Source organism: Hylaeus volcanicus, chromosome 3 (assembly GCF_026283585.1).
Source record: "Hylaeus volcanicus isolate JK05 chromosome 3, UHH_iyHylVolc1.0_haploid, whole genome shotgun sequence".
Taxonomy (NCBI): domain Eukaryota; kingdom Metazoa; phylum Arthropoda; class Insecta; order Hymenoptera; family Colletidae; genus Hylaeus; species Hylaeus volcanicus.
Window position 1 is genome coordinate 6,207,063 of NC_071978.1, and position 25,410 is coordinate 6,232,472.

At 40.3% G+C, this 25,410-nt stretch overlaps 1 protein-coding gene across 1 annotated transcript in view; it reads right to left on the reverse strand.

Annotated features, from left to right (window-relative positions):
• Positions 1–25,410, reverse strand: part of LOC128873088 (zinc finger CCCH domain-containing protein 13) — a 186,186-nt gene that overhangs the window by 20,194 nt on the left and 140,582 nt on the right. Inside the window, exon 5 of the mRNA XM_054116363.1 lies at positions 13,738–13,799. Coding sequence (XP_053972338.1) covers positions 13,738–13,799 — 62 coding nt within the window. The remainder of the gene's footprint in view (positions 1–13,737; positions 13,800–25,410) is intronic.

Consider the following 25,410-nt stretch of genomic DNA (forward strand, 5'->3'; position numbering starts at 1 on the left):
TGAACTCTAAACGAGCTTAGGTAATGAGGGACTTTCAACGTTTCCCGTGCGGATGCGAAAGGGTTATCGCTAGCTTTGTCCGCGACGTAGCCGACAACCGTGCGAGCTGCTTTCTGAACTGTTTCTAAACTGCGTTTTACCCTGTAGAAATTGAGGGAGCTCCAGGATTTAACGAATATAAAAATGCGATATCTTTACGATGTATTGCATGTAGGTTGGAAATATCGTTGTATCAAAAGATGTCTGGGTAATGTTTTTTGAAAATAGTGTTTTATTTTTCCTTTTGGATTCCTTGTCTCTTGGAGTTTCCTAGTTGACTTTTATTTTTAATTTTATTTTTAATCCGATGTTAATGAACAAAGATGTTATTTAAGGGGATAGTAAACAATTTAAATGGCTTACTCGATTAGTTTTTTTAAGCACAAAATCGTTTTGCGTTATTGATATTAAGGTTTATATTCACTAACGCTTCAAGAAGTGTTTCGAAGAAAACCCGACGACTCGTGAAATGAAAGAAGACGACTCGCGATAAATTGCCATCATCGACTGAGATATTGTTGCAGCTGGATTCTGGCGACAGCGGGCACTCTCGTTTAATTTCAGTGAAAAAATTCAAAAAAAAAGACAACAGCTGCGGGGAGCAACAATCGAAATAACGCGTTTGACGTTCTCACGTTGGCGGTGGGGGCAATCTGTCTGGCTGCATGTCGAAATAAAAATCAGAAAATCCATCCGCTGGAGCTCGTCGTCGAAACGAAATCCGCGGAGCTTGGTGTTAGTCGTCGGACGAGCGATGGGACACGAGGTTGATCGGAATTCTTTTTTTTTTTATTGCCTCCGCGGCTTAATGGACATTGATTAGAGGCAGCATTTCGATCAGGAATACGTTTCCGCGAGTGAGCAACCTTCCACCGCTGTAGTCAATCGCTGCCAGTGAAAAGCATTCGTTGAAATAGAAGAGAAATACGAGTTGAAGTGGCTCTGTTGATGCATTCGAAAGAGCCTCGTGCATTTTCGATGCGTTTCGCGCAGCTGAGTGTTTCCCTTGGCCTTCAAGAGCGCAAGGGTTGGCGAGTAAAACTCTTGGTTGGGCTTCCGATGAACGCTTCAGGTTGTTACCGGCGCTTAGGAGAGAATGCTAACGGTCTGTTTTAATTTAATCCTGTCTGGACTTGGCAACTGACGATTAGGTAACGTTGTCTTCGTCATAGGATCTAGCTGTACTTCTTCGGTTTTGAAAATAACTTTTTGTTTTAGTTGTGCAGCTATGTAAGTGACAAGACACAAGTTGCTAGATCCCTTAACCGTTTCTGTGATAATTTCAGCGCTTCTTTGAGTGTTCAGCGAGGCTCTCAGACATTAATTCTGTTTACTTTCGTTAACGATCTTTAAGGGTTTGTCCTGTGTAAATTTTTTCGCTGGCGCTGGTGATTTAGAATTATTAAAATCAATGAAAGACTTCGTAGGATCATATTTTATAATGGATGTTAATTTAAAATTCAGTTTAATGAATGTAAACCATAGCTGGACGCAAAATTGTGACTGTTTATGAATTTGATAAGTGTGAAACACATCTTCATGAAAAAAACATTTCTACTCAGTTTCGAACAAACTCCAACCGAGACGCAATCTTCGAATGACGAAATTTGGAAAAACCGGGTAGGAAGAAGCTGGAGCGCGTAAAATATCACAAAATGGCGTTGTTGGCGGCAACGTGAAACAGATCATGGATTTAGTGAGTAGTTTCGTGACGCTGAAATTCTATGCGTTTGACAGCTTTACGTTTCTCGTCGCAGCGCGGAAGTAGGTTCCGCTATTTATTTGTCAGCAAGGGGGTTCTTTTGCATTTTTTCGTCCACGTTGTTCTCCAAACCACCCTCCGGAACTCTCATTGTTTTATTTACGAGCCGATCGAAAGCAAATTTGTCGAAAAAGTTTTCCTCGCTCGGGAAACAAGAAGCCTGGGTGCGCAAAACCGCGCGGAAATTTCGTTCCCCGTAAACGTGTTTTGATTCGGAAACTCTCAGATTTAATTAAGCGCGTCGAGAACCCCTAGGCCCTGTGAAAAAGCAGCGTGCAATTTTAATGCCGTGCACGAAACTTTTACAGCCGACTTTACGATCTGTTTCCGGGTTCAGCGTCGACTTGCTTATTTCATTGTTCGCTCCCTTTTCACAGTTGCGAATCCGTCGAAAGAGGAAACCGACGTTACGCCTTTGTTCATCGCGATCCCGTGTCAGTACCCGATTCACGTTAAAAGCGGAAGCTCTCGGAATTTTTTTGCAGATTTTCGATAGTTTTCGATGGGGGAATAATACCCAAGGCTGTAGGATCGAGCTACATCATGGCATTGGATTTTGGTATCTAGTTTGCAAATTTTTAATGCCAGATCGATAGCAAGCCAAGATTTAAATCAACCCCGTCACCACTTATCATGGTTCCATCGACAGCTACGTAAAGCTCCGAAAACGAAGGTTAAAAACACGGGTTAGAATTTCTCCTGGATTCGCCTAACGAATATTAAAACGAACGTGGAACTCGCACCCCGGCAACGTTAGACGTTTCCATTGACCCACGGCCCTACCGGAAGTGGCCAGGATTTGGCTCGATGAAAGCGAACCATCCGGTTCAGCCCGCTGGAAGTCGACCAGGGAGAGAGTGGATAAAAGGGGGACTGCTCCAGAGGGCGCTGACGCGAGTTTTCAGCCGTTCAAATTTACACACAAAGGGTGAGGAGTCGGAGAATGAGAAAGAGACAGGGATGTTTGCCCCGGCGCTTCGCCGGCTTGGAAGGTTCGTGACTTTGCTGGCTTTTTACACTGGATTTCCACATCCGCCCTGAAAGGCCAGCGTTCTCGGATCTACCCCTTAAGAGAGAGAGAGAGAGGGGGGGAAGTAGTGCTACAAGAGGGGGCAGGGAAAAATCTTGGTACGAAGGCACCAGAGACGCGTTTGGGAAGACGATAGTAGCGTGAATATAATTCTGATTCTAATGGATGCTTACAAATCCATGTGTGCTTCATATTACGAACAGTGGCTGACTAAGAATATACTCTTGATTTTCTTGGAAGGAAAAAAGTAATTTATTATTAGTCTCTGCAAACGTTAAGAAAGGTGGAAATTTGATCAATTTGATAATTACGATTAAATATTTCTTATAAGTTATGAATTGAAGAAGCAACGGTCGCTTCTTGTTCATCCATCTAGAGATCATTGTCAGTATACACTCAGACAGATCGTGCAATTCAATTTATGCCTGCCTTAGTAGGTATTATCATAGCGAAGAGGGAATTAGTGATAAGCTTTCCGCTTTAATTCCTTCATCAAATCTCGCATAATGCAATTTGTATTACGCCAGTGAAACTGTTCAACCTGCGCAACGAGAGACTTAACGCGTCTTTGCATTCGCAATAATGTTGATTCCAACACGATTTCCAGCGATACAGAGGAATTAGCGTCCTGTTCGTAATAATTTTCAAAAAGTACACAGAAACTAGTTAGCCGTTTTAACACATTCGCGACCGCTAAATTTTATTCCTGGTTATGAAAAAATTGTAAAAAGCTTTTTATTTTACACATTACATACTCACAACATTGATATTTCAAAACATATTTTGTAATTTTTAAAATCTTGTTTAATCGTCCAATGTTCTAGAAAATTTCATTTGAGCCCTTAAATTGAACGCGAGAAACGACAATAAAGTCCACTGTTCCACAATTTTACTTCGAAATCTATCGCCACTTGATTTTCGCGTGGATACCCTCTATTAAAGAGCCTCCGCATCCTTTGTAGCCGTTGCATCGACAGAGTCTCATATATTTAAATCGAATATTGCGCACGAGGTTCAATTCCAATTTCTTTTATTCGATTTCCGCATGCACGGAGGAGTTTTTAAGAGCGACGTTTCCGTCAACACTTTCGATTGGATTGCCACGTCTCGGGGCGCTCCTACCGTTCGCAATAAAAAGGGAAAACAAGGGTTCAACGATTGGCTTCTATCCAACGGGAGAGATCCTTCGGCGACTAGGGAAACAAAAAGCCTGCCGTATCATACCTTTCGCTTGGCAAAAAACTAGAGACTCGGTAATATATCGGCGCACTCCTTTCGCTGATTCATATCGCCAAGATTCGTTCGTCCAAAAAGCGATTAACGAGACCGTGAAAATTCATAGTAGCTTCCCCATTCACTCCAGAAGCATCGTGTAACGGGGAGGATCGATCACTCGGAAGCGAACTCAACGGAAGTGCGATGTTTATAATGAAGTTCGTCCTGCCACCTTGGAGGGAAACTTTTACTTTTCAAAGTTCCCAGACTCGAAGAACTTCTAAAGCATTCGCGACAAGTTTGAGAGGACGCTTTGAGATCTTTTGGAACGGTGATCATTAAATTCACGACTTGTTGCTGAAAGGGTCACTGTCAACGCTTTCTTTTTCAGCTATTATTATGCCAGAATAAATACGAACCGAAGTCGTGTTCCCTTTAGTAACGCTGCAATTGCTGAAATATTAAGATTGAAAGTGAAATGAATGGAGCATAGTATTTGATATTTAAATTGCACGATGTATAATTTGAGTAAAATATATTATTTTTCAAGACTTTAGGGACCCTTCCAGGTTTTCGATTTGTAGGTACGACACCATCTTTAGAACTTCATTTAAAGAGAATTTATTAATGAAAGCAAATGTCACAGACATACTAGGTTAATAATTCCAGCTTCTTAGTGATTTAAATATATTACAGTACCGCTTCACATGATTAAACTTGGTGAAAGACATTCAAACATTATTTTTCCAATGAGAAATTTGATGTTCCAGTGTACCTTAGTACTAAGCCTACCGACACTTTTTTCAATTAAATGCAAAACTATTTTACGTGGAATTGAATTCAATAATGCACGAAACAATGGTATATAATTCATATATCGCATATAATAAATACACGCTAATTTGAAACCGGTCGCGGTAAGTTTAGTGTTAGTTTGAATAGCGATGTGTTGCTCCCCTAACGTCGACTCCCCCATTAGGTCAAAGAAATATGTTGTTAACATCGAATAAAAAAGAGCAGCCAAGACGGCTCGATGCTTAAGAATGGTTCAATTGAAAAATTTACATAGGGTCGCCCCTTGAATAACCATCATTGAACACCATAGAAGCCCCTCCCGCATCGCGACCTTTCACCATGGCCCATTGGATTCTCCTCTAATCTGCGCGAAAGGGTCCATCGGCCCCTTCCTCTTTTCGCAGACGATCGTTTCAGCGAAACGCAATGGCTTCAAAAGGTTCAAAAGGTAATGCAAGCCGCTCGAATTTGAGCCAGACCACTCGAAGGATTCATCTTTGCTTCCTACCCCTTTCGCCATTCTGCGAAACCCTTTCTATCGCCTCTTCGGCAATCCACTTAAGAACATAAAGCTGCTCAGCAGGTGGATGTTTTCTTTCTCGCGATGAGGCTTCTAAGGATTGAAAATGGTTGCCCCCTCCGCGTGTGATCGATGGAAACACCCCGTGCTATGTCATCTATCGTAAATCATTGTCGAGACTCCTCGACTGATCCCTTCGACTTGGCGAGCTCTGACAACTTTGCGATAGAAATGGCGCAGCATGGTGCTGCTGTCGAAAAGCCTGATTATTAAGTGCAGGAAAGAAAGAGTTTGAGATCGAGTTCGTAGAGAAAGGAAATCGGAGTCAATCGTGTTTCATTAGTCGTTAGTAACTCTCAAAATAATCCAAACCAAACCATTCGCATCATTTCGTTGAACTAGGTCGACGTAGCTGGAAAAGCTTCGGGGAGGGTAGCTGATAGTTTTCATCGCTGGGGGTGACTTTTCCCCAGGGATGTCGCTTATACGTCTCGACAGTAACTACATATCGAGCTGAGCTTTCGCGCATTTTCTCTCCTCTTCAGTTTCTATTTTTTTCCCAGGCTGTCTCGTCGGTGATCGTGGCTACGAATTACACGTCACGAGGACCATACTTCACAAGTTTCCCTCTCGCGATGCGCCCCGGAGAAACAAACGGGGCCATTCGATCGGGGAACACCCCATCAATCGACGGAGGGTATCTTTTCTTTGTAACAATATAGTCGTAGCAGAAACTGGGAAGATGACACCGCGATTTCCATCACTTCTTCCTTTTTAATAAATAATAAATTTATCAGTTTTTAATTTGTTCTTTGTTCATCGACGTGATTTATTAGGTAGACTGGAAAGCAATATCCTTTTTTTTTAAATTAAATTCAAATAAATTTGAATTTTAACATTAGAATTATTTATTTTAATCCCTTAAGTGAACTATTCCATTTTCATTTGTGCACATCTTATCTAAAACAAAATAGACAATTTGTTACTTGTATATTGACTTACTATTTAAATGTTTGTTCTGGGTAAGATATTATTTTAAACAAGAAACTATATACAATGTTACTATAACCTATACTTTTTACTCTTGTACAATTAAATTTTCAGTCACCCGCAATCATCTATAATCATCTTTCCATCTGATTAACGAAAGCAATTGTATCCCCTTGGTGACAATATTGAATTCGAACGAATTACGTTTTCGTAATGTGAAACCTCGCGCAATAAACCATGAAAATGAATTAAAAAATAAACGTAGCTCGGAAAGCTGGAACTCGATTTGTTCGTCCACCTTTCACCTTTGTTTTCGCCGTTTCACTTTATCGGATATTCGAGGATTTCATTAAAACGTTATATTTCTGATCAGTTTATAACGTTCCATACCCTCGTACGCAATTACCTGCGACAAAAACACGCTTTATTGAAAATAACGTGAATGCGAGATAATTATTTAATATTTTCCGGGAGACTGTCTTTTCTTGACAAACAGTTTTATTTAAAAAATACGAACGGCATCCCCTCACGAAAGTGAAACAACGAGAACCTTCTGGTCGATTAATTAGTCTTGTAAAAATATTCGTTTCAAAACGATTACGCCAATAACTCTTTAGCGAAACTTTCCAAGGAAATCTGTACACGATTAAATACGAATGCATCGGCGTAAAACGATCGTAAAGTTTATACAACAGATCCTTTCACCGAGATTGTTCGAGCGAAGAGCCGCGGTAAAAGTAACCAAATGGATATTTCGTTTTGAAAAATTCCAGAGAATATATTCACGTTATAAACACGGCTATCCACCCCAGTGGCCTTGAAGACTGAGTGCCAATTTGACGTCCTTCCATCCCCTAACCCCTCGCTGTTTTCATTTCAGTCGCCGTTCCCTCGATCGTCTTGCATCGCAGTCGATTTTCAGTCGTGAAGAAAAATGCGATAATGTGTCTGAAGCTTTCCAGGCATTACCCTTCCAAATTGAATTAGTCCCTTCGACCAAGAGGAAGGAATCGGAGTCGTTTATCTTGTTAGGCGGCTGGCCGAGTGCAGCGAGGGTTGATATTGATGATACGCGACGTCGACGTCGCGAGCGTCGAAGAGTGAACGACAAATTAAACAATTCTCAATGAGATTGATGATTTTTCAATTCGACGTGCGGTTCCATTAACCCCATCAGAGGCGAAGCCATTTGGAAAAGAAAATCCATGACGCGGATATCACTGAGAATTTAATGAGGATAGTTACATCTGCGATATTAGAATAGTTAAAAATATTATTACAGAACTGATTATGTAAGGATATTTAACATCATTATAGGTTTGACAAGCCAGAATAATATTGTTAATTAGTCTTATGTCAGATTTTGGTCTCGGTGTATTATATTTTACTGTATTTCTCTGTAAAAATAAAATTATGTTCCTTATACAAAATAATTAAACTTCATTTTTACAATATGTATATTATAAACATATACATTTTATTGTATTGACGAAATGCATTGAATATATTGTATCTATATTTAAACAAACATAATTAAAATGATACTATCTTCGGAAGTAATCGAATATCCTTGAACATGGAAAGCTTGCCACTTGAATTGGTTGAATCAAGTGTAATATCGAAAGAGTATAACGTTATCCACTCGAACATTCAAATCATACTCAGTACATTTGGAAAGATGTAAAAAGTAACGAACCCTCTTTGTACATTTACAGACATCTCACACATGCTCGCAATCATGCGGAATAAGTTACCAACAGGTGGCTCGCCTCACTTCCAACTGTACTCGCCTTGAATTTCATCCTTTAACATACTACTGCCATAGTTTCAAGTTTCATGACCCTGTAAATATCGTTTTCAATTTAATCCAAAGATCACTTATAAAACCCTATTTATTTAAAATAACTATCCACTGATATAACCAACTATAGTCAGTCTGTTAGTTTTCTCCTTCAATTATAATTCACCTTCATAAATAAAATAAGATAAAAACTTGATCACAATGAAATTTATATTACTATTTACCTGACTTTAGTAGCATTCGCTAGTAATTAATTTTTCATCGTATGAAATGTTTATGTGTACACACTCGAGCAACAAAATAAATATACCGCTTATCACAGATATATTTGCCTTGGCTCAACTGCTGATTTTAGATGATTCGTACATTTTCAGAGTAAAGTTTTATTGGGGAAATTTTTAAATGGGTTACCAATCGATACTATAATTTATTTTATCATGGGAATTATGAAACAGAATATTTTATACGTACATTGAGTAAAGGTCGTAAACTTTGTATTCAAAAAAGGGAGTACGTTGTACTGAAAAATAAATATGCAAGAAAACAAGAGGAACGTTATATTGCAAATACCGTTGCATTGTGATTGTGTATCGTACACCATTCGATACAAATATAACGTTTCACTGTTTCGATATAATAATTTACAATCGATTTTATTTAAATTTGAAAATTAGTGTTAAAGTTTTCGATTGATATCACGACCGTGCACGCTGCAGTCGGCATCGGACACAAACAAATTATCATAATATTTTGTCAGTTGCTGTTCAATTCGTGTGCACTGCTTTTGTTCTCGAAACCTCGGAAAATTAAAGGAGAATTTATCTCTGAATATCGAAATATCAGTAAATTTTGTACATCTGTTCCTGGTCAAAGGTTTTTCACTTTATTTTCCTTTTGTAATTAAAATTTCAACTCCAAAATACTGAAAAATTCCGTTAAATATGAGAATTTATCTTTCACCAGAATTTCAGTAAAAAGTTAAAAAAAAAAGACACCGAAGTTTTCGTGAACATCTTACAATTTACTTTCTACTGAATCGAAGAAGTGTCTCGAACATAGTATACTGGTGATAACTATTCACATAATTCTAAATATCGCTAAAAATGTCAATCTTTAATTATTCCTCCTCGAAACAATTTATTGTTTCTCATATTTTAATTTCAATTTTCTCTTTTTTGTAACTGCCTGTATTATTTATTTCGCAACAATTTCCATCCCATTTAAACGTTATATTGTCACCCGTCCATTGGATGTTGCAAAGCTGACTTTTACTAAACGACTTCACCTCGAATTGAAAATCAAATGTAAAACGAATTTCATTAAAATAAAATATTGAATATCGCATACCTGAAGCCACCTCACTTGGGTTTCGACATCATTGAAATTCATTTTTGAAACAAATCCTTTACAAAATCCGATCAGTTGTACTGTTAAACCGTCTCTTCAATTTCTCGCTTTGACCCTATTCAAATTTCCCTGCCTTTTATATTTTTTTAACAACCGCGACGCAGTGGATTGACGAAATCCTGCAATTATTCGCGCAGAAAGACCTTTTACACCCAACGTGGCGATATAACTTTTTTTTAGAAGGCGACGATTCAAAGCGTTGTCCATTTTATAGTCCCCAACATTTTCGTGTGTAACTACCGAATTGCACAAAACACGAGACAGTATGGATTTCTTGCTTCACTCAATAATAACGCAACGAAATAATAATTTCTATATTTATACGCATATTACATTTATATTCATATTTCCGTATTCCATTCACATCTGGCGTATTTTTAATTCACCTGAATATTCTGATTTGAATACGAAAACATTTTCATTGAATATGTCGTCGATGTTTCTGTTTATATTAAAATCAAACGTTTTCGAAACCTATCGCTACGTTTTCATCATGTGATCCTTGTATAGTGCAACACAGTACCAATTTCAATCTTCCCATGTATATTTCCATTTCAGTATCGCTTTTCCCCTCGAGTGACGCGATTAAAATTTCCAAAAGAGTCTTCCGACAATCACCGTGCGAACCAAGGTGCGTGTAAACGACGTGAAATTGACTTTTACAACTCGCAGCAACCGCAGCCCTAATCTCGTTACTTTAAGCGCCCCCTCGTCGTTCGTCTTTAAATCCATAAAACTGATTCAACGGCTGAACCAAATTGTTCTTCTACTGTATATTTCCGCGCGATTAGGTTTGGCAAGGGAGCACGAAGGAGGCGCGAAAGGACATCTTCACGAATGTCGCCAGACGAGACCAAGGTCTGACGTAATCTTCGGGAGTGGAGGCTGCGAGAGAGAGCCTGAAGAAAGCAGGGGAAAAAGGGGGATGGCGAAACGCTGTATGCGCGTCGAGCTGAGACAACGACCTTTCGTGCGTGAATGGCTTCGGATATGCGTTTTCCTATAATATACGTGACGTAGTGGAAACGGTCCCCGGGTCGAGGGACCCGCGAGAGTTCAGAGAAAGAAGAATACAAGTCGCCAGACGTGCGTGGAAAACGTGAAGGGAAACTGAATCGAGGGAAGGCATCGGTAACGCAAGTATAGAAATGAAAGACTTCAATTACTTCGAAGGGAGGAATTAACCGTTCTGATTACGCGGCAAGCCCGAAGAAAATGTAAGTGGGTAATTAAAACTAAAATTATGTGAATCACTGATGGTATTCATTAAAGATTTCCCCTCAGGACATAATGAGGACTCAGTTATGTTTTGAAAGAACATTCCTCGAGCTTGAATACATTGATTGTGGTGTAGATCGTTTTCGTTTCGAGTACGACTCTTATCATACATATATTTCCAATGTTTAATTTGACTCTTTCAGTATATCTAATCCTAACTCTAAGAAAATATTATGAGTTACAAACATTTTTCTTAGCACAACTATCAAGTACAATACTCCACAAATAAATTTAATTTACCTCTCTACTCGTATGATCCTCTTGCGTGTCAATCGACAATCCTATCTCCTCTGTCCTCAGAATTCAAGGATAATTTTTTACGCTAGGGATCAAATAAAAATTCCACGTATTTAAGTATCAAAGTCTCTCCAGCAGAAAAAGAAGCAAACAGTGTATCATTCGATATCCCCTGATTCGGAGAATGGTGACTTCCCGGAGCCATAAAACCTGCAGGAATTGAAGATCGTCGAAGTAGCCAATTACTTTCCGGGTGTCAGTGGCGAAAGTTATCGACTACGGTCACGTAAGAAACAATTAGCTGGTTGAATCCTAGAATGGTCCGCGGTCCCAGTCGAGCGGTTTCCGGTAGTCGTCCCGGCAAAGTATGGATTTACTCGACGCGGTGGCCGCAATTCTGCGAGAACTCTCGCGCAATAACGGCCCTCTCTTATTGTCGGAAACATTGTTCTTCGTTCGCTTCGAAAGACGCGTTGCCCCAACCTCCAGGGGGGGATCAAAGGGGCTCAATCTTCGAGGAGACTTTAACGTTCGCTGAAAACGATGCCAGCGACGATTCGTTCATAACGGCCTGGGGATCATTGTTTGGGAATATTATCCGCGAAGGAGAACAGGATCACGCGAAAGGAATATGTATTTCGATAGGTAGGGGTGCGAGCGTAAGGATAAACAGGTTCAAGGCACGATCTCGTTGTTGGGGCATTGTTCTGATTTTGCTGGGAGTTGTTAAACTGAAAATGAAATTGTAAGGTCGTGTGGGGTGGGGATCGAGTAGAGTTGAACTTCGACTATAGTGGGTTCGATTGTTGCGTCGGTACCTCGATCGTTGCAGTTAACAAATGGAAGAGATGGTCGCTTAGCAGCGAGTGAAGTTGGTGGAAAAAATAATCGAAAGGTAGTGATTATAGCTAATGAAGATGTTTCGAATTAGAAACTACATAAACGTGAAGTCTAAATTTAACATGTAGATATTTCACCCACTGATTCATATCTTGTTGTATAACTTATAATTACTAACATTTTTATCACATATTTTAACTCACTTTCTATTAATCTATTATCACACTAACATTGCCTAATGGGTTAATTCTTTCCAGTCTGCGGAATACAATATAAGATTAGTATGGTTCTCTGCTGTGGTGGCTGAGAGCAGATATACGACCGTAAAGGGTCGAGATATATTCCCAAAATATACAGGAAGTTATTTCTGCTTTTAAACGAGAACTTCAGAAGGTCCATTTCTGTATTGCTCAAACAAACCTGCGACATGTGAGAAAGAAACCAAAGAAACCACCACCGAAATAAAATATCCCAATTAACCATCCAACGTCTGAAGCCTCTTAAACTTCGCCGTGTCGTACCTAAACCAGCAGATGCTCCTTCACGAGATGGAATTCTGAAAACACGGTCGGTATCGTCGCTGTCCGCGGGGCGAAGTCGTAATAACATGTCGTTACGGTTGGAACGAATTTTCACCCTCAAAAGAGACGTCTGCAGGTGCGTAATCTCACCCCCGAGGCAACAGAGGGTCGCGGCCCAAGGATCAAAGAGATTTTCATGTGTTTCTAGACGACGGATAGAAAAAGAGACGAGGAAAGTCGTATACGAGACGGGGATCGAGATAAAGGGAGAACGAAGTTAGTGATTAGGGAAAAGATGGAACCGAGATACAGGGACGCGGTAAATGACCAAAACTCTCTTTTAACTTTCCAATTAATATTCCACCGGGGCTGGAACTTCCGTCGCCGAACACGCCATCCCCGTTGAATTTCGGTTTCTCGCGCGGCCCGCATAAATCTTCCCCGCCTTTAATTGCGTCGGCTGTGGTCGTTTATTTAAATAATTCGAACGCGAACAGGCCGCTACTCGCTGGGGGACGATTTATTTCCGGTGCTCCTTGACATCTTCCTTGGCATTGGCCACCTCCGACCTCGTTACGAATGTCTACCCCCCCGCCACTGTGGATCGTTCTTATGAAGTATTCAGGTTTGATTTCCAGGGATCGCCGCGGTACTCGATGCAATTTATCCGGGGCAAATCTACATGGGTGGTGGGAAAATAACGGAATGCGGAAGTAGGGAGGATTTATTTCACCCCTGGACGGATTGTATGATACCCTAGTGGCGACCTTTAACACTTTTGACTTTTCATTGAGCCGATAAGTAAGTTCACTCTTGAAGCGAGATGGAGAAAATAAGTCTTGATGGAGTTCGTGAATTTTGAAATGGTTATAAAATTATGTATTACTCACTCAAGAATATTCATTCATTCGTGCCAAAAATATTATACAAACGATTATTCTATCATCCTCAATATTCTGAGTCTACTATTTCTATCTGATTATATTGATCCATTAAAACAAATAAATATAAATACTGTTTTACCATTTTTCGAATACTAAATCATATTTTTCTATACTATACAAGACATGAACCGAAAATTAAATAAAAAGGTTCGCACTACCTCCTACTTTAATTGGCAAAATAAATAAAATAAGAATTGTGAACATTAATAAATCTCGACGCGAAACAAAATACTAACAATGATTAGAAACAGTACCCCGAAAAAGCTTTTCCGAGTACACACGATTGAAAAAGCTGTGCATCTCGCGAAAGTCTCGCAAATAAACGCAATCGAGCGCAACGTGAATCGAAGGTACTCACGATATTCATTTCCTGCTCCTGGATCTCCTTGTAGACCTCGACGATCCTCATCAGCGCGAATCCTGCAACACAAAGCGAAATTCGATCGTTTTCAAACAGCGTATAGCTGACGGCATGCAAACACGGGATTCGCGACGAAGCTGGCCAAAGCTTTCGCGGTTGAAACTTTCGTCCTGAATTATTCAGGCGTGACTTGTGTCATCGATATTTTAATCCGCGAGCTTGGCGAACGAGAGAAAGAAGAGGGAAACCGAAACGATCGTGTTAATGTCACCTTAAGCCTCTGTGTAGAACGTAAATAACTAAAGGATTTTCTAAAGGGACTTTTAGGACTCCGATAAGATCTACATTTCACTGAAAACAATATAAATACTATTTTTCCTCGGCTTGGCATATTTAAAAGTCAATAGTTTACGACACTATACAACATACGATCACTTGGAAATTACTTCGATTAAATATGCAATAACATTACATATTTTACAATAACATTACGATTAAACAGTAAACATTCCATATGTACCAACCTAATAAATATTTAGTAACTTCAGACAGTATCCTAGCTGTTCCTAGCGGATTCGGCTGATTTCCTACTGACTTTTCGGAGCGAAAAGTTCCCGAAAGCCCTCGCGAAAGCTCACCCGCGAGACAAAAAACAAAACCGAAAAAAAAACAACAGGGAACCGCGATCGCGACGCTTCAGGAAAGTCGTAGCGAGGGAGTGCGACAAAACTTTCATGTTCCTGGCCGCTCTCGCGAAAACTTTTCTGCCGTCTCCTGGCCGCGCCTTTTCGCGATACTTCTGCCCCTCCACCCCCTCTCAAAGAGGTCCCAGGGCTCTGGAACAAACATTCTGACGCCACGTTATGTATGCATGTATGTACGCGCAGTGGAAGGAACGCGATGAAGCGTTTCAGGGGCGAGAATAATTTCAGAGCTGGTTTTTAGTGTGAGAGAAAAGAACGTGTTGCGAGGTCGGTAGCGAGTTGTTTACGACCGGAGAATGCTCGGTGAAAAAGGTAGTTTCTTTACTGCACTTAGGTTCACTTTGCGATTATTGTGTGCGCAATTCAGAAGTCAGGCGACGCGACTCATTCTGACCCTCGATGATTGACACGTTCACGATCTTTGGATTGAGATTTCTATTTTTAGGAGTTACTTTTTTCTGAATATAATTTCTAAATATAACTGTTGTTTCGTAGAGTCCACACGAAGATGAGATAAAATAGTTAGTCTCTTATTAAATAACTTCTTTCATCGAGGCATGAATTTCGCTTTAACCAATTCACTGCCCACTATCAGATGTCTCGCAGTTTAAAGTGATTGCAATTACTCAAGAGATAAGTTTATAGCCTTTTGTGTAGCCTTTTGTGTAATTGTTGCAAACGAAGATTGTAAAGTTTCTTTTTAAAACAACAAATTTGGTACTACTTTTTATAACCTATATAATAACCTAGATTACAAATCTGTATTAAATCTTGGCGCCCAAGGAAAAACACTTTTAAGGTATAGAACGTTGAGTTAGCATGTATTATTTTGAATTCATCTCATCGAAAGTTAGTAACGAATGAGCGTAGCTTCATTATAACAGTTTGTATACAGTGTACATGGTTAATTAAAAATATTTAATTGCAGCGAAATTGACAATTCAGGGTTTTGTAATAATGACTAATTACAATTGTGATAATAAACGTTTATGAAGTAACTGTCAGTAACGCTAGCCTCGAATAGTTTCAGACTCATTAATTGCAGCGTGATCGCTGCACAGTTAATGAAACATTCTCATATCGAAATGCTGACGGGAATAATCGATAGTCACGTCGCGATGAGCCGTTCGCGAAAAATTGCAGCGGACTCAACTAGGTGGAAAATTGAAAAGGAGTGAAATATTCTTAAACTTCATCGAGTAATTGAACTTTTAATTAAGTTATATGGACGTTAATCAACTCTAAATTTAAATTAGTTTATTAAGGTATCCGTAATAAAATTGGAGAAGTCTTTAAAAAAATGATGATAATAATACACATGATAAAATTGTAAAGAAAACTAAATATCATACATAATTTCTCTGTATTCTTTTGAATGTATGGATTAGAAAATTACTGTAGAAATGACCAACGTTAGGGGAATTAAAATCTAAATGAAACATCAGCTCAAGTTGTCCCCTGTCGCATTTTTAAATGTTTAATTACCACGCGTACCATTGAATTTCCGTGTTCAAGTTGTGGGTTTGCTTCTGAGAATGCACAGTTTTGCTAATGCCTCGTCCACCGAATCTTTTTGCAACCCTTTATCCTTATGCCTCTACATCAACGTCAGCTTTAATGCTCGGTAAAGATATATTTTACCTTCATTTCTTTTCTCTTCTCGCGCATAAATACTTCAGCGTGACTCGACTAAACCCATAGAACGGTTAATATCTCATTGTCGGATGCTAGAGTGAAACGCTGCCATCTTCGTTCAACTATGCCACTCGTTAAATGCATCTACTAAATCGTACCTCTGGTTTTTAAAAAACTGCTGACTGTCCCATCGACCGGGCGATGATGTCTATAGAACAATTTGAATACCAATAGAGTGCAAAATAACCCGGATCAACGTTTGTCAATCTCGATTCGAACGTCATTTGTTATAACTAGACTGTAAATTTTATGCATTTATGCAGTATACGTGCATGAAGAAGGTATGCAAAACGTATGCAGAACGTAGCCATTCATGCGAAATGAAATAATATTATCATACTGATTTATGATACGTATAATACATATAACTTATTATTATACATATACGTATAATACATATAAATTACGTATGATTTTCGTTTGGGTTATTACCTTTGGGAAGAAAACCGTACACATGTTTCACGTGGACAAAAGATCAGTATGGATCTTTTGTCACGAATTCGATTGATCCATGCAATGATTTTTCTACAATAATTACAAATCGACTCGTCACCCTGTTCACACTCATCTGTGGAAAATTCAGTATTCATGAATCACTTCAAGAGGACTAAATTGACGCTGCACCCTGGTGTGTTAATAACCCTGGTTGCGAGCGCGTCGCTGGCAAACCACCGCGCACACAGAGTTCCGAGATCACAGGCGGCCCGCAAAGCCGCAATATCTTTGCGCTTCCGCATTAACATACACGTCGACTCGACGACAGCTACTTACCATTCCTGGTTTCGTCAGACCTTCGACTGAATTACGTTACGGGAATGAACTCACGGCTCGAAAACCGAATCGAGAGAGGTTAGGGAATTATCGAAGCGTAAGGGATGGGGGTTGGGGTGGGGGCCTAACGTGAGAAGAACAGCCAAGCGCCAACGGTGCTCCGAAATCGCGAGGGTTGAAAGAAGAGGGTGGAATGGCACGCAGCGACACAAAAGAGCGAGAAACGGGCCAAACAAAGGAAACACGAGCTATCTAAGCGTTCCAGCGTCGTGTCTTCGCTGCGCAACGTGGAAATCCCCGCCACAGCTAAAGCTCTGCATGGCGAATCGTGTTTACATGTGCGTGTGCGCGTACAGTAAGATGTTAGGGACAACCGAATAGCTCATTTACTCATGGAAACGGTCAAACATGCTTGGAAGCAACCGACCAGTTCCTTGATCTCTAGGGGAGCATAATCTCCAACTACCTAATCACTGAGTCGTAGTTGACCCGAGAAATAAAAGTAGGCTTACAAACAAACGATGTTTAATTCGACTAAATCTAACTTGGAAATTTTTCTAATTCACCGTCTTTTCAAATATTTCTCACGATGAATACTGATAATAGCATTCGTGGACAAGAAATATTAATTGCAAGAAAATTGTTACTTGCTTCATTTTGGAATATAATAGGTTTGTTTTCTTCTCATTAACTAATCAGGATGTGTAGAGAGTTAAGAATTAATTCTAAGTTCAGACAACGTACCAGGAATAATATTTGGTACTCTTTCAAACACGCATAAGGTCGACAGACCACCCTGCCACAGTACGGAAACACATGTCAAAAGTCCTTATTAGCTGAATGTACGTATTCCACTAGGAAACCACTGACCTGCGATATAAACAGATTTTCAGGGGACACCGTGTAGGTGTCAGTAATTTTGACAGTACGTGGCAGGGGTGTGTAACGGTGCTTATGGGGCTTTAGCTGCCGATGTGCGGCTTCGGGTGATTCGGGTTTAACGGCGGGCGCGAGAGGGTTTAACGCGTAACGTAAACAGCAACAGCAGACCCACAGCAGCCAACCAGACAGCCAACTGTGCTTGCGAAAAGTTCACGTGGATCGCACTTCCGATCACGCTCCATCGACACAAAGGAGAACCTCGGCACTTTGGGACACTTGCTGTGAAAATACGACGACGCTTCCGTTCGGGACACGGTTCATTGGATTAGCTGCGCCGCGTGGAGCTGTTAGCCACCGAGGAGTGACGATGCAAGGAGCAACGATGTTACACGCTATGTATGGTTAACCCATTCACTGTCAGGCAAATTTAAAGCGTTTTGCCTTGCGTGCCAATATTTGATACGGACGTGTAATCTAGGTTATTATTTTGATAATAAAGAGTGATCGATAAAAAAAAAAAGTGATAAAAATCAATTCTGCAGTAAATTAATTTCTATACGATGAATGCAGCGAATTACTATCTGGTTTTAAACTAATTCGTAAGACATCAGACACCGAGTGTAATACAAGTTTTCCCAAAATGAACGTTTTCGTTTCAAACGTCAGACAGTAAAAGTGGTGGCAAACACTCCTCCGCCGCTAAATTCTCGAATTCCGAGGCGAGGCAACGAAGCAACTGAAAAATTCGCCGCGCTGGCGACCGTACCATCGTTTTTTTCCAAATGACGTTCTCTAAAAGCCCTTGTCCGACACGAGAGAATAAATATGAAAGAGCAACGATTCAAGGGTAAGCAGCGCAGCTTTGTCAGTCCCTCTCCGCCGTCGTGTTTCCGTGCGTTTCGCGAGCCAAGATCATAAACATATTCATCCAGGAGCCAACATTTAAGCCCCTCTCCCTCTACCCATCCTCGTGACCGTACCCCGCGACTTTACGAAATGGCCACGTAAAACGTAGCGTTGAGAACGTGACTTGGCGTTCCATGGAAAAAAATGAGCAAAACGAATTTAAGACGTCGTAAAAGAAGGGACGTGCAAGCCTATAAATGGGAGGAGCGGGGCTGAATATTTGATGTCCCGGGAGCGTCCGCGTCGATCTTCACTTGGACAACCGGATGTCCTCGGCCCAGCTCTGGCCGAACTTCCGTCGCTGAGGAATTCCCAAGGAAAGTTTTCGCCAAGCTTTCAACCTTCTTGCGGCTCAACTTTCCGTTTGCTCTGCGTATCTTGGTTTTGGGGGAACTTTCCTGTTCATGGTTCGCCAAGTAACCGGTGTTTACAGCGTCATGCATGTTTCATAAACAATCGAGTGGGTATGGTGAGAAATAATAGATAAATGAAGCGTTTGATAAAGTTCTTATTTAACCCTCTATGGGCCAATGTTTTTCTGCAGACAACTTGCAAGGCATTTACTTTAATGTTTCATGTGACGCTGTATTTTCATTTATAATTATAGAATGTTGCGTCAGTATTTGCCTGGAATATTTGTAGACACCCTGTACGTAGTATTTCTCATAAGCAAGAACGGAGTGTTCAGCTTTAACAGGCTCTTTAAATGCATAACCACAGGATCTGTAGATAGTCTACTTTAGAAAGACCTGTATACCCGTGCATACAGATATTCTACATATTGTATAATATTCCACAGAGAGCAAACATTGTTCTTGGTATAACGAAGCCGAATAATGCATGATTCGGTGTATGAAATTGTTTATCAGAAACGGATTTAATTATCCACTATATTACAACGATGATGCGATTTATTCCATATGAAAATAGTCAATACTAAAACTAAGTTAATGCTTTCTATTATATAAAATTTAGAGTCTATCATACTTGTTATCATTTGTCCCAAAATGTATGAGAAAAGTGTAGGATGGTTTTGAAATAACATATATATTAATAAAAATACAAAACTATGAACTAAACTAAACTAAATTAAACTAAACAATGCGTTACAAACACGACTGTCCGACTTGACAACTTAGGTATGCTTCGTCACGACGCGACCTTCACCCGCCAACTTTCAGGAATACTCTGTCTGTCGCCGAAACATCCCTTCTTTCGACTCGCGGTTTTCTCCCACGCAAATTATTTTTCGGCTGCATACATTACCAAATATGGTCATGTTTTACTTACCGCACGTTCGCACCTCCACGAACTTCTCGCTGGGCCCACTGGCCCGTGGATTTTTACCATCCCTGTCTACCTGGACGGTCGCTTTCTCCCTCGCAACGTTCCGTGTTCACAGTTTCACGATACTACAAAAGTTTCGTAGCCTGTTCACCCTCATATCGAATACGTATAGCAATTCTTGTCTCTTACGAGTTTCCTGTTTGTCGGCAAATTGGCACACAGAAACCAACAAAACCGAAAACAAATTCTGTTTATTCAAAGCGGTTCAATATTGGTTGCTAGCAGAAGCCTTCGACCCTGCACCTTTCCGTTCTGTCCTCCATGATAGGAAATCGTTCATTCCGTTTGAGCCCAAGCGCATCGTGTCGTCTCTTCTGTTCTGATTGTAATTTTGTTGGAAATTGAGCGATCCTGTGTTCTCGATCGGAAACAAAACGCAAACCTCGTTCCTTTCATCCCATTTTTTTTCTATAACGCGTTCTGGTGGTCTATTTTAATTAGGGAAATTATTCAATATGAATTTCAACCCAAATATTATTATTTCTATTAAACAGAAATTGCGTATTTATTGTTTATTCAGGGTTGCGGATAATTATCGTTGTGTAAATCTTCTCCAGGTCGTGTTTTATGCGCAAATGCAATATTCAATGCTTGAGTGCGCATAGTTCAGGAACTGTTTAAGAGGATTTGACATTAATCCTGAAAGGAATCTCCCATAGGTATCACCTTAGCATCTTCGAATTAATTAATATAATCCTGCGTAAATTGGATCTTGGACAAGCTGGATTGAGCAACTACAAACTTAGAGATATGAATCGTGGTAAAGTCAAGATGTCAATGACCTTTTCCGTTATCGCAATCCTAATTGCAGGTTATTTAATTATTAAATTCAAACGACGTGCAATTAAAGCAAAATAAAAATGGACTCTGTATCTATCTTTTGTGAAATCGAAAACGTTTTCAATTTGAGAAAGCATAAAAAGAAAGAATTGTTCGGATGCATTAAATTACATATTTTATCACGTTTTGATTTAGGTAAATGAAAGTGTTGAGAACGGATGAAAGCATCTCTGTAGAAATTCAATATTACGCGAGCAATACATCAATTCATACTCGAACTGATCAATTTATCCCATTATCTGAAAGTAGCTAGACATTCCAACTTTTTTCATCTACGTCAGTCTCATTCTCAAAAGCTTCACCGAGTGATTACACGCTCCGATATCTCCCTAACGACCTGTCGAAAGGCAAGGCCACGTTTGTGATTTACAGTATCACTCAACGCTTTTCCAGGGGCGTCCAACTTTTCCAGATTCCCCGATATCGCAGTCGACCACTCGGGAAAGACTTCTGGAAACTGCTGTAAGTATGATACACTCGAACCCGTTCCAGCGTGCGCATTCGATAAAGCGATGGAAAAAGTGTCCTTCGAAGTTCCAAGTCAAACAGTCTACCCATCGGCTCCGTTCCTTTTGATGTGGTCCCCAGCCGCTGCTAATTAAGATCGAATTCGCAAGGGCACTCGCGAAAACTAACGTCGAAGACAAACAAAATTACGCGACTGTCTGATGACGGGTGGAGATGAGGCAAGCAAAACACGGAAACGAAATGCGAGGGGTTCGGAGCACCGCGTAAACACGAAACGTCTCTTGGAACACTTAATTAATGAATCGGCTGGAATGTACGTCTTCGCCCGCAACGCGCGACTGCGAAGTGGCGATAGTCGTAAACGTTTTAATTGACTCTAAGAAAGATAAAAGGGGATGCTGGGTGAACTAGAGGATGTGATACTGGAAGGAGCGTTTGGAAGGACGTTGATTAAACAATTCCATTCACGTATTGTCGTTTCGACTAATTGATTTAATAACAGTTACATAAAAGGGCACAGACATTTATTCATTTTCGATATTGAAAATAATTGCATGATCTGAACAAAAAGGAAGAAAGTTATTCTCTTCTGCATAAGAAACATGAATTCCAAGTATCCTTTCTCATACGATATTATAATAATACATTCTTCTCTGAATGTAGCTGCAAAGAGAATGAAACACAATAAGAATTTGTTCTGGATACCCTAAACATGTTCACAAAATTGTCCCTCGAATCACGTTTAGTCGATGCAATTAAAAATAATTATAAGTCCATTACCGTACTCGTGCAATTCATAGATTTAGTAAGAAAAAATTCATACACGTAATAAAGAATTGTATTAAAAGATGTTTTATTGAGGTTGTTGCTAAATATATTTTCCGCGAATGTATTCACAGGAGAACATTTTCGCTTATACTGTTATGCTTGATACGGCCAGTTTATTCAATTAGAATAGTTTTTAATGAGACGCGTGAAAATGTTCCAACAACTGTTTCCATACGAAGGTTTTCACAAACGGTAAATAATTATACCGTATTCGCGAGAGAGTAAATTTCATATTAAAACAACGACTGTGCAGAGAAACATTTATTACTTTTAAAATTAATTTTAGCAAGGCTTCGAAGGGAAAATTCAACTACGTTAAACGATATTGTTAAGGCAAAACTTCATTATTGATATTACTTATTTAATAACCATACATTGTTTCGTGCAATTAAATATTCGATGTTTATCGCCCAGAAACTACTGCTTTCACGATTTCAATAAATAAAACAGAAACATGATCAGCGGAGTTTTCAATCATTAATGAACAATTACATTTTAAATACAAACCTTTTATTCCTGAAAGCTTTATTTTAAAATATCTAGCAACACGCTGATTATTAAAATAATATTTGTAGTATTGTTATCGCACTGTGTAAATAGTGATTGTTACTCATTGATCCATTCTATGCCATTCAATTTACGGTGACTAACGACTGCCAATAATACAATCGAAAAGAATTAACTATGTAACAATAATGCAATTGAAACAAACTAACCGTGTAACAATAATCTCATTAAAACGCAATAAATGGATTGCGATATTTCAATTGAAACGAAACAAATTCTCGTGGCTGTTATTTGAAATTATTTATTTATCGATAATCCGGAAGCTTTGGTTGACTGTAATGCTGAAAGCGTCGAGCCAGCAATTGATTCGCGCTTAAGTGGGATTGACATTTCAGTTGACCTATGAAAAGCATAGGGATTCCCGAATCCCTTCATTACGCCATTAAGAGAAGAAATTGCCGGTGTTGTGGCACTCTGGCGCTGTAATTGGATTTCTGGAAGACTTGAAATGGCTTCCTAACAGTATGTACACAGCCATTAATTAGTTGTAACGACTTATACCTGTAATTACGAAGCAATTAATCCAAAGGAAAAAGGGATAAGATTGGAAACCTGAGCGAGGACACTTATTAAGGAAAGCATATAAGATATTTCAGAAGTATAAGTTAAAATTAAGAAAAATAATTTGCAGTTATATTTATTCATTTTTTATGTTAAAGTCTGAGCATCGCAAGTAAATATATTTATTTTCTGAATTGTGTGCAAGAACATCTAGTGTTCAAATAATTTTTGTAAATACAACTATTTTACAATTAAAAATTGTTGACTCTGTACCAACACGATAACGTACAATTTACGACTGTGAAGAGGTCTCAAAAATATGAATTTATTATTTCGATCTATGTACAAACAAAACGTATTTCGAAATGTTAATGAAAATATGAACTCGATGTAGAAATTCCATGGAGAAATAATTCAATCGTTTGGCATCGGGGCTCGAATAGAAGAATTTGTCGTCACCCCCGTAAACAAACTCCCTCCCAACCACAGTACAAATAAAGTAACACAGATCCGATTATCGAACGTCGACAAGCATCAATCACTCGGTCTAAACAAGGAGCGACATCAATTTACCCCTCGGCTATTCGATTCCTGCTCAAATCACCGTGATATCCCCGTTCAGCCCTCGATTAGAAAGGGATAGGCGTCCGGCAACCCTTTCCCTCCGACGAGGACGAGGGTGGGCGAAGAAAATGACCGGTTCTCTAGCTCGAGAGCCCGAAAGTTGCCTCTCCAGAACGGGGGTGGATAGTTTTCCGCATCTGTGACCACGATCCACAGAGAAACGGTGGCATCCCCTCGACGCTAACCTACTCATCCCCCCGAAACGAAAAGCCAGATCGTGAAAAGAGAGAAACGAAGAGCGAGGGATGAAACAACAATCGTGCGCGAGTTATCCCCGACGGCTAGCTAGTCCTACGCGCTGGAAGAAGGGTAAGGCAAACAGTTTTCACCCGACTCGACCGTCTCGAACTAATTAACGTGGGACAGAAGCACCCAGTTGCACGTGGTCGAATGAAAGCCGCCCCCGCGAAAACTGAGGGATTACCCCGTTGAACAGACCGACTCTGATCGTCTGGGGAAACTACCCCTTCAAACGGAACGAGTGGATGATGTAATCTTGGTAATGGAATTGGCTGATAAGAGTGTTGACGCTGTACTCGGCATGTTTTCTTGATACTCGCAATTATGGGACCACGATTTTAATACGATCCCGAAATTTGAACGCGAATAGGTCCAATAAAAATAGGGCTAGACTTGAGGGGAGCTAGAAAAGAACAGAATTTCATGAATTAATTTGGAGTGTTCGATGACTCCAGCGTTGAGTTACCAAGACCATAGAAGTTTTAACATTCAATTCGACAAACAGACGAACGTAGTCCAGAAACACCCCTCGCCCATCACGAGCAAGTTTTAAATGAAATCCCTCATCGGCGCCCCTCTAATCACCTCCATAACCATTAAGAGCTCCCAGAAAACCGTCTCGTGTCCTCGACGCGCCCACGCATGGCCTGTTCCCTCGGAGGTAAAACATTTCATTACGTCGAATTGCATTTCCTTTCCGGTTGCATCGAAGGAGAACGAGCCAACGAAAGGGAAACAGCGAGTGGCGTAAGAGGGGTGCGAGGTCTATCGAGACCAGGGAGCGCGAGCGAGGAGGAAACATCTCGGCTCGCGCGAATAAATAGTAACACGAGTGGGTGTTCCGTGGCTGTTCCCCGTATCAGCGCATTTGAAATGGAAATGCACCCTAAGATTCCAGTCGTCGACGTAGACGGCTCTGTATCTCGACGACGGCACCAGCAGGCCCCCGAGTTCTCGCTAGCGACTCGCGGCACCCTTTTGTTTCATAACTCGCTGCGACACGTCTCGATGGCGCCATCTTGGGTTTCACGTTCAACCCCCGTTCGCACCCACCTCCTTCTTCGCAACTCCGACGACCGAGGAACACGTACGCGCCCTCTCGGTTCTCCTTTGTTACGGAATCCCAGCGAAGGAGCGACTTCTCAGACGCCAAAAGTATCGCGTTACCTCTGGCAACGTGTCAAGGAATACGCGAAAATGGAAAAGTGTGCAAAGACGAGGGAACAGGCCGCGGGAATGGGGACAGGTATTCGGGCAGGCTCCATTACCAGGAATAATTGTCCTGAAGGGCTATTAG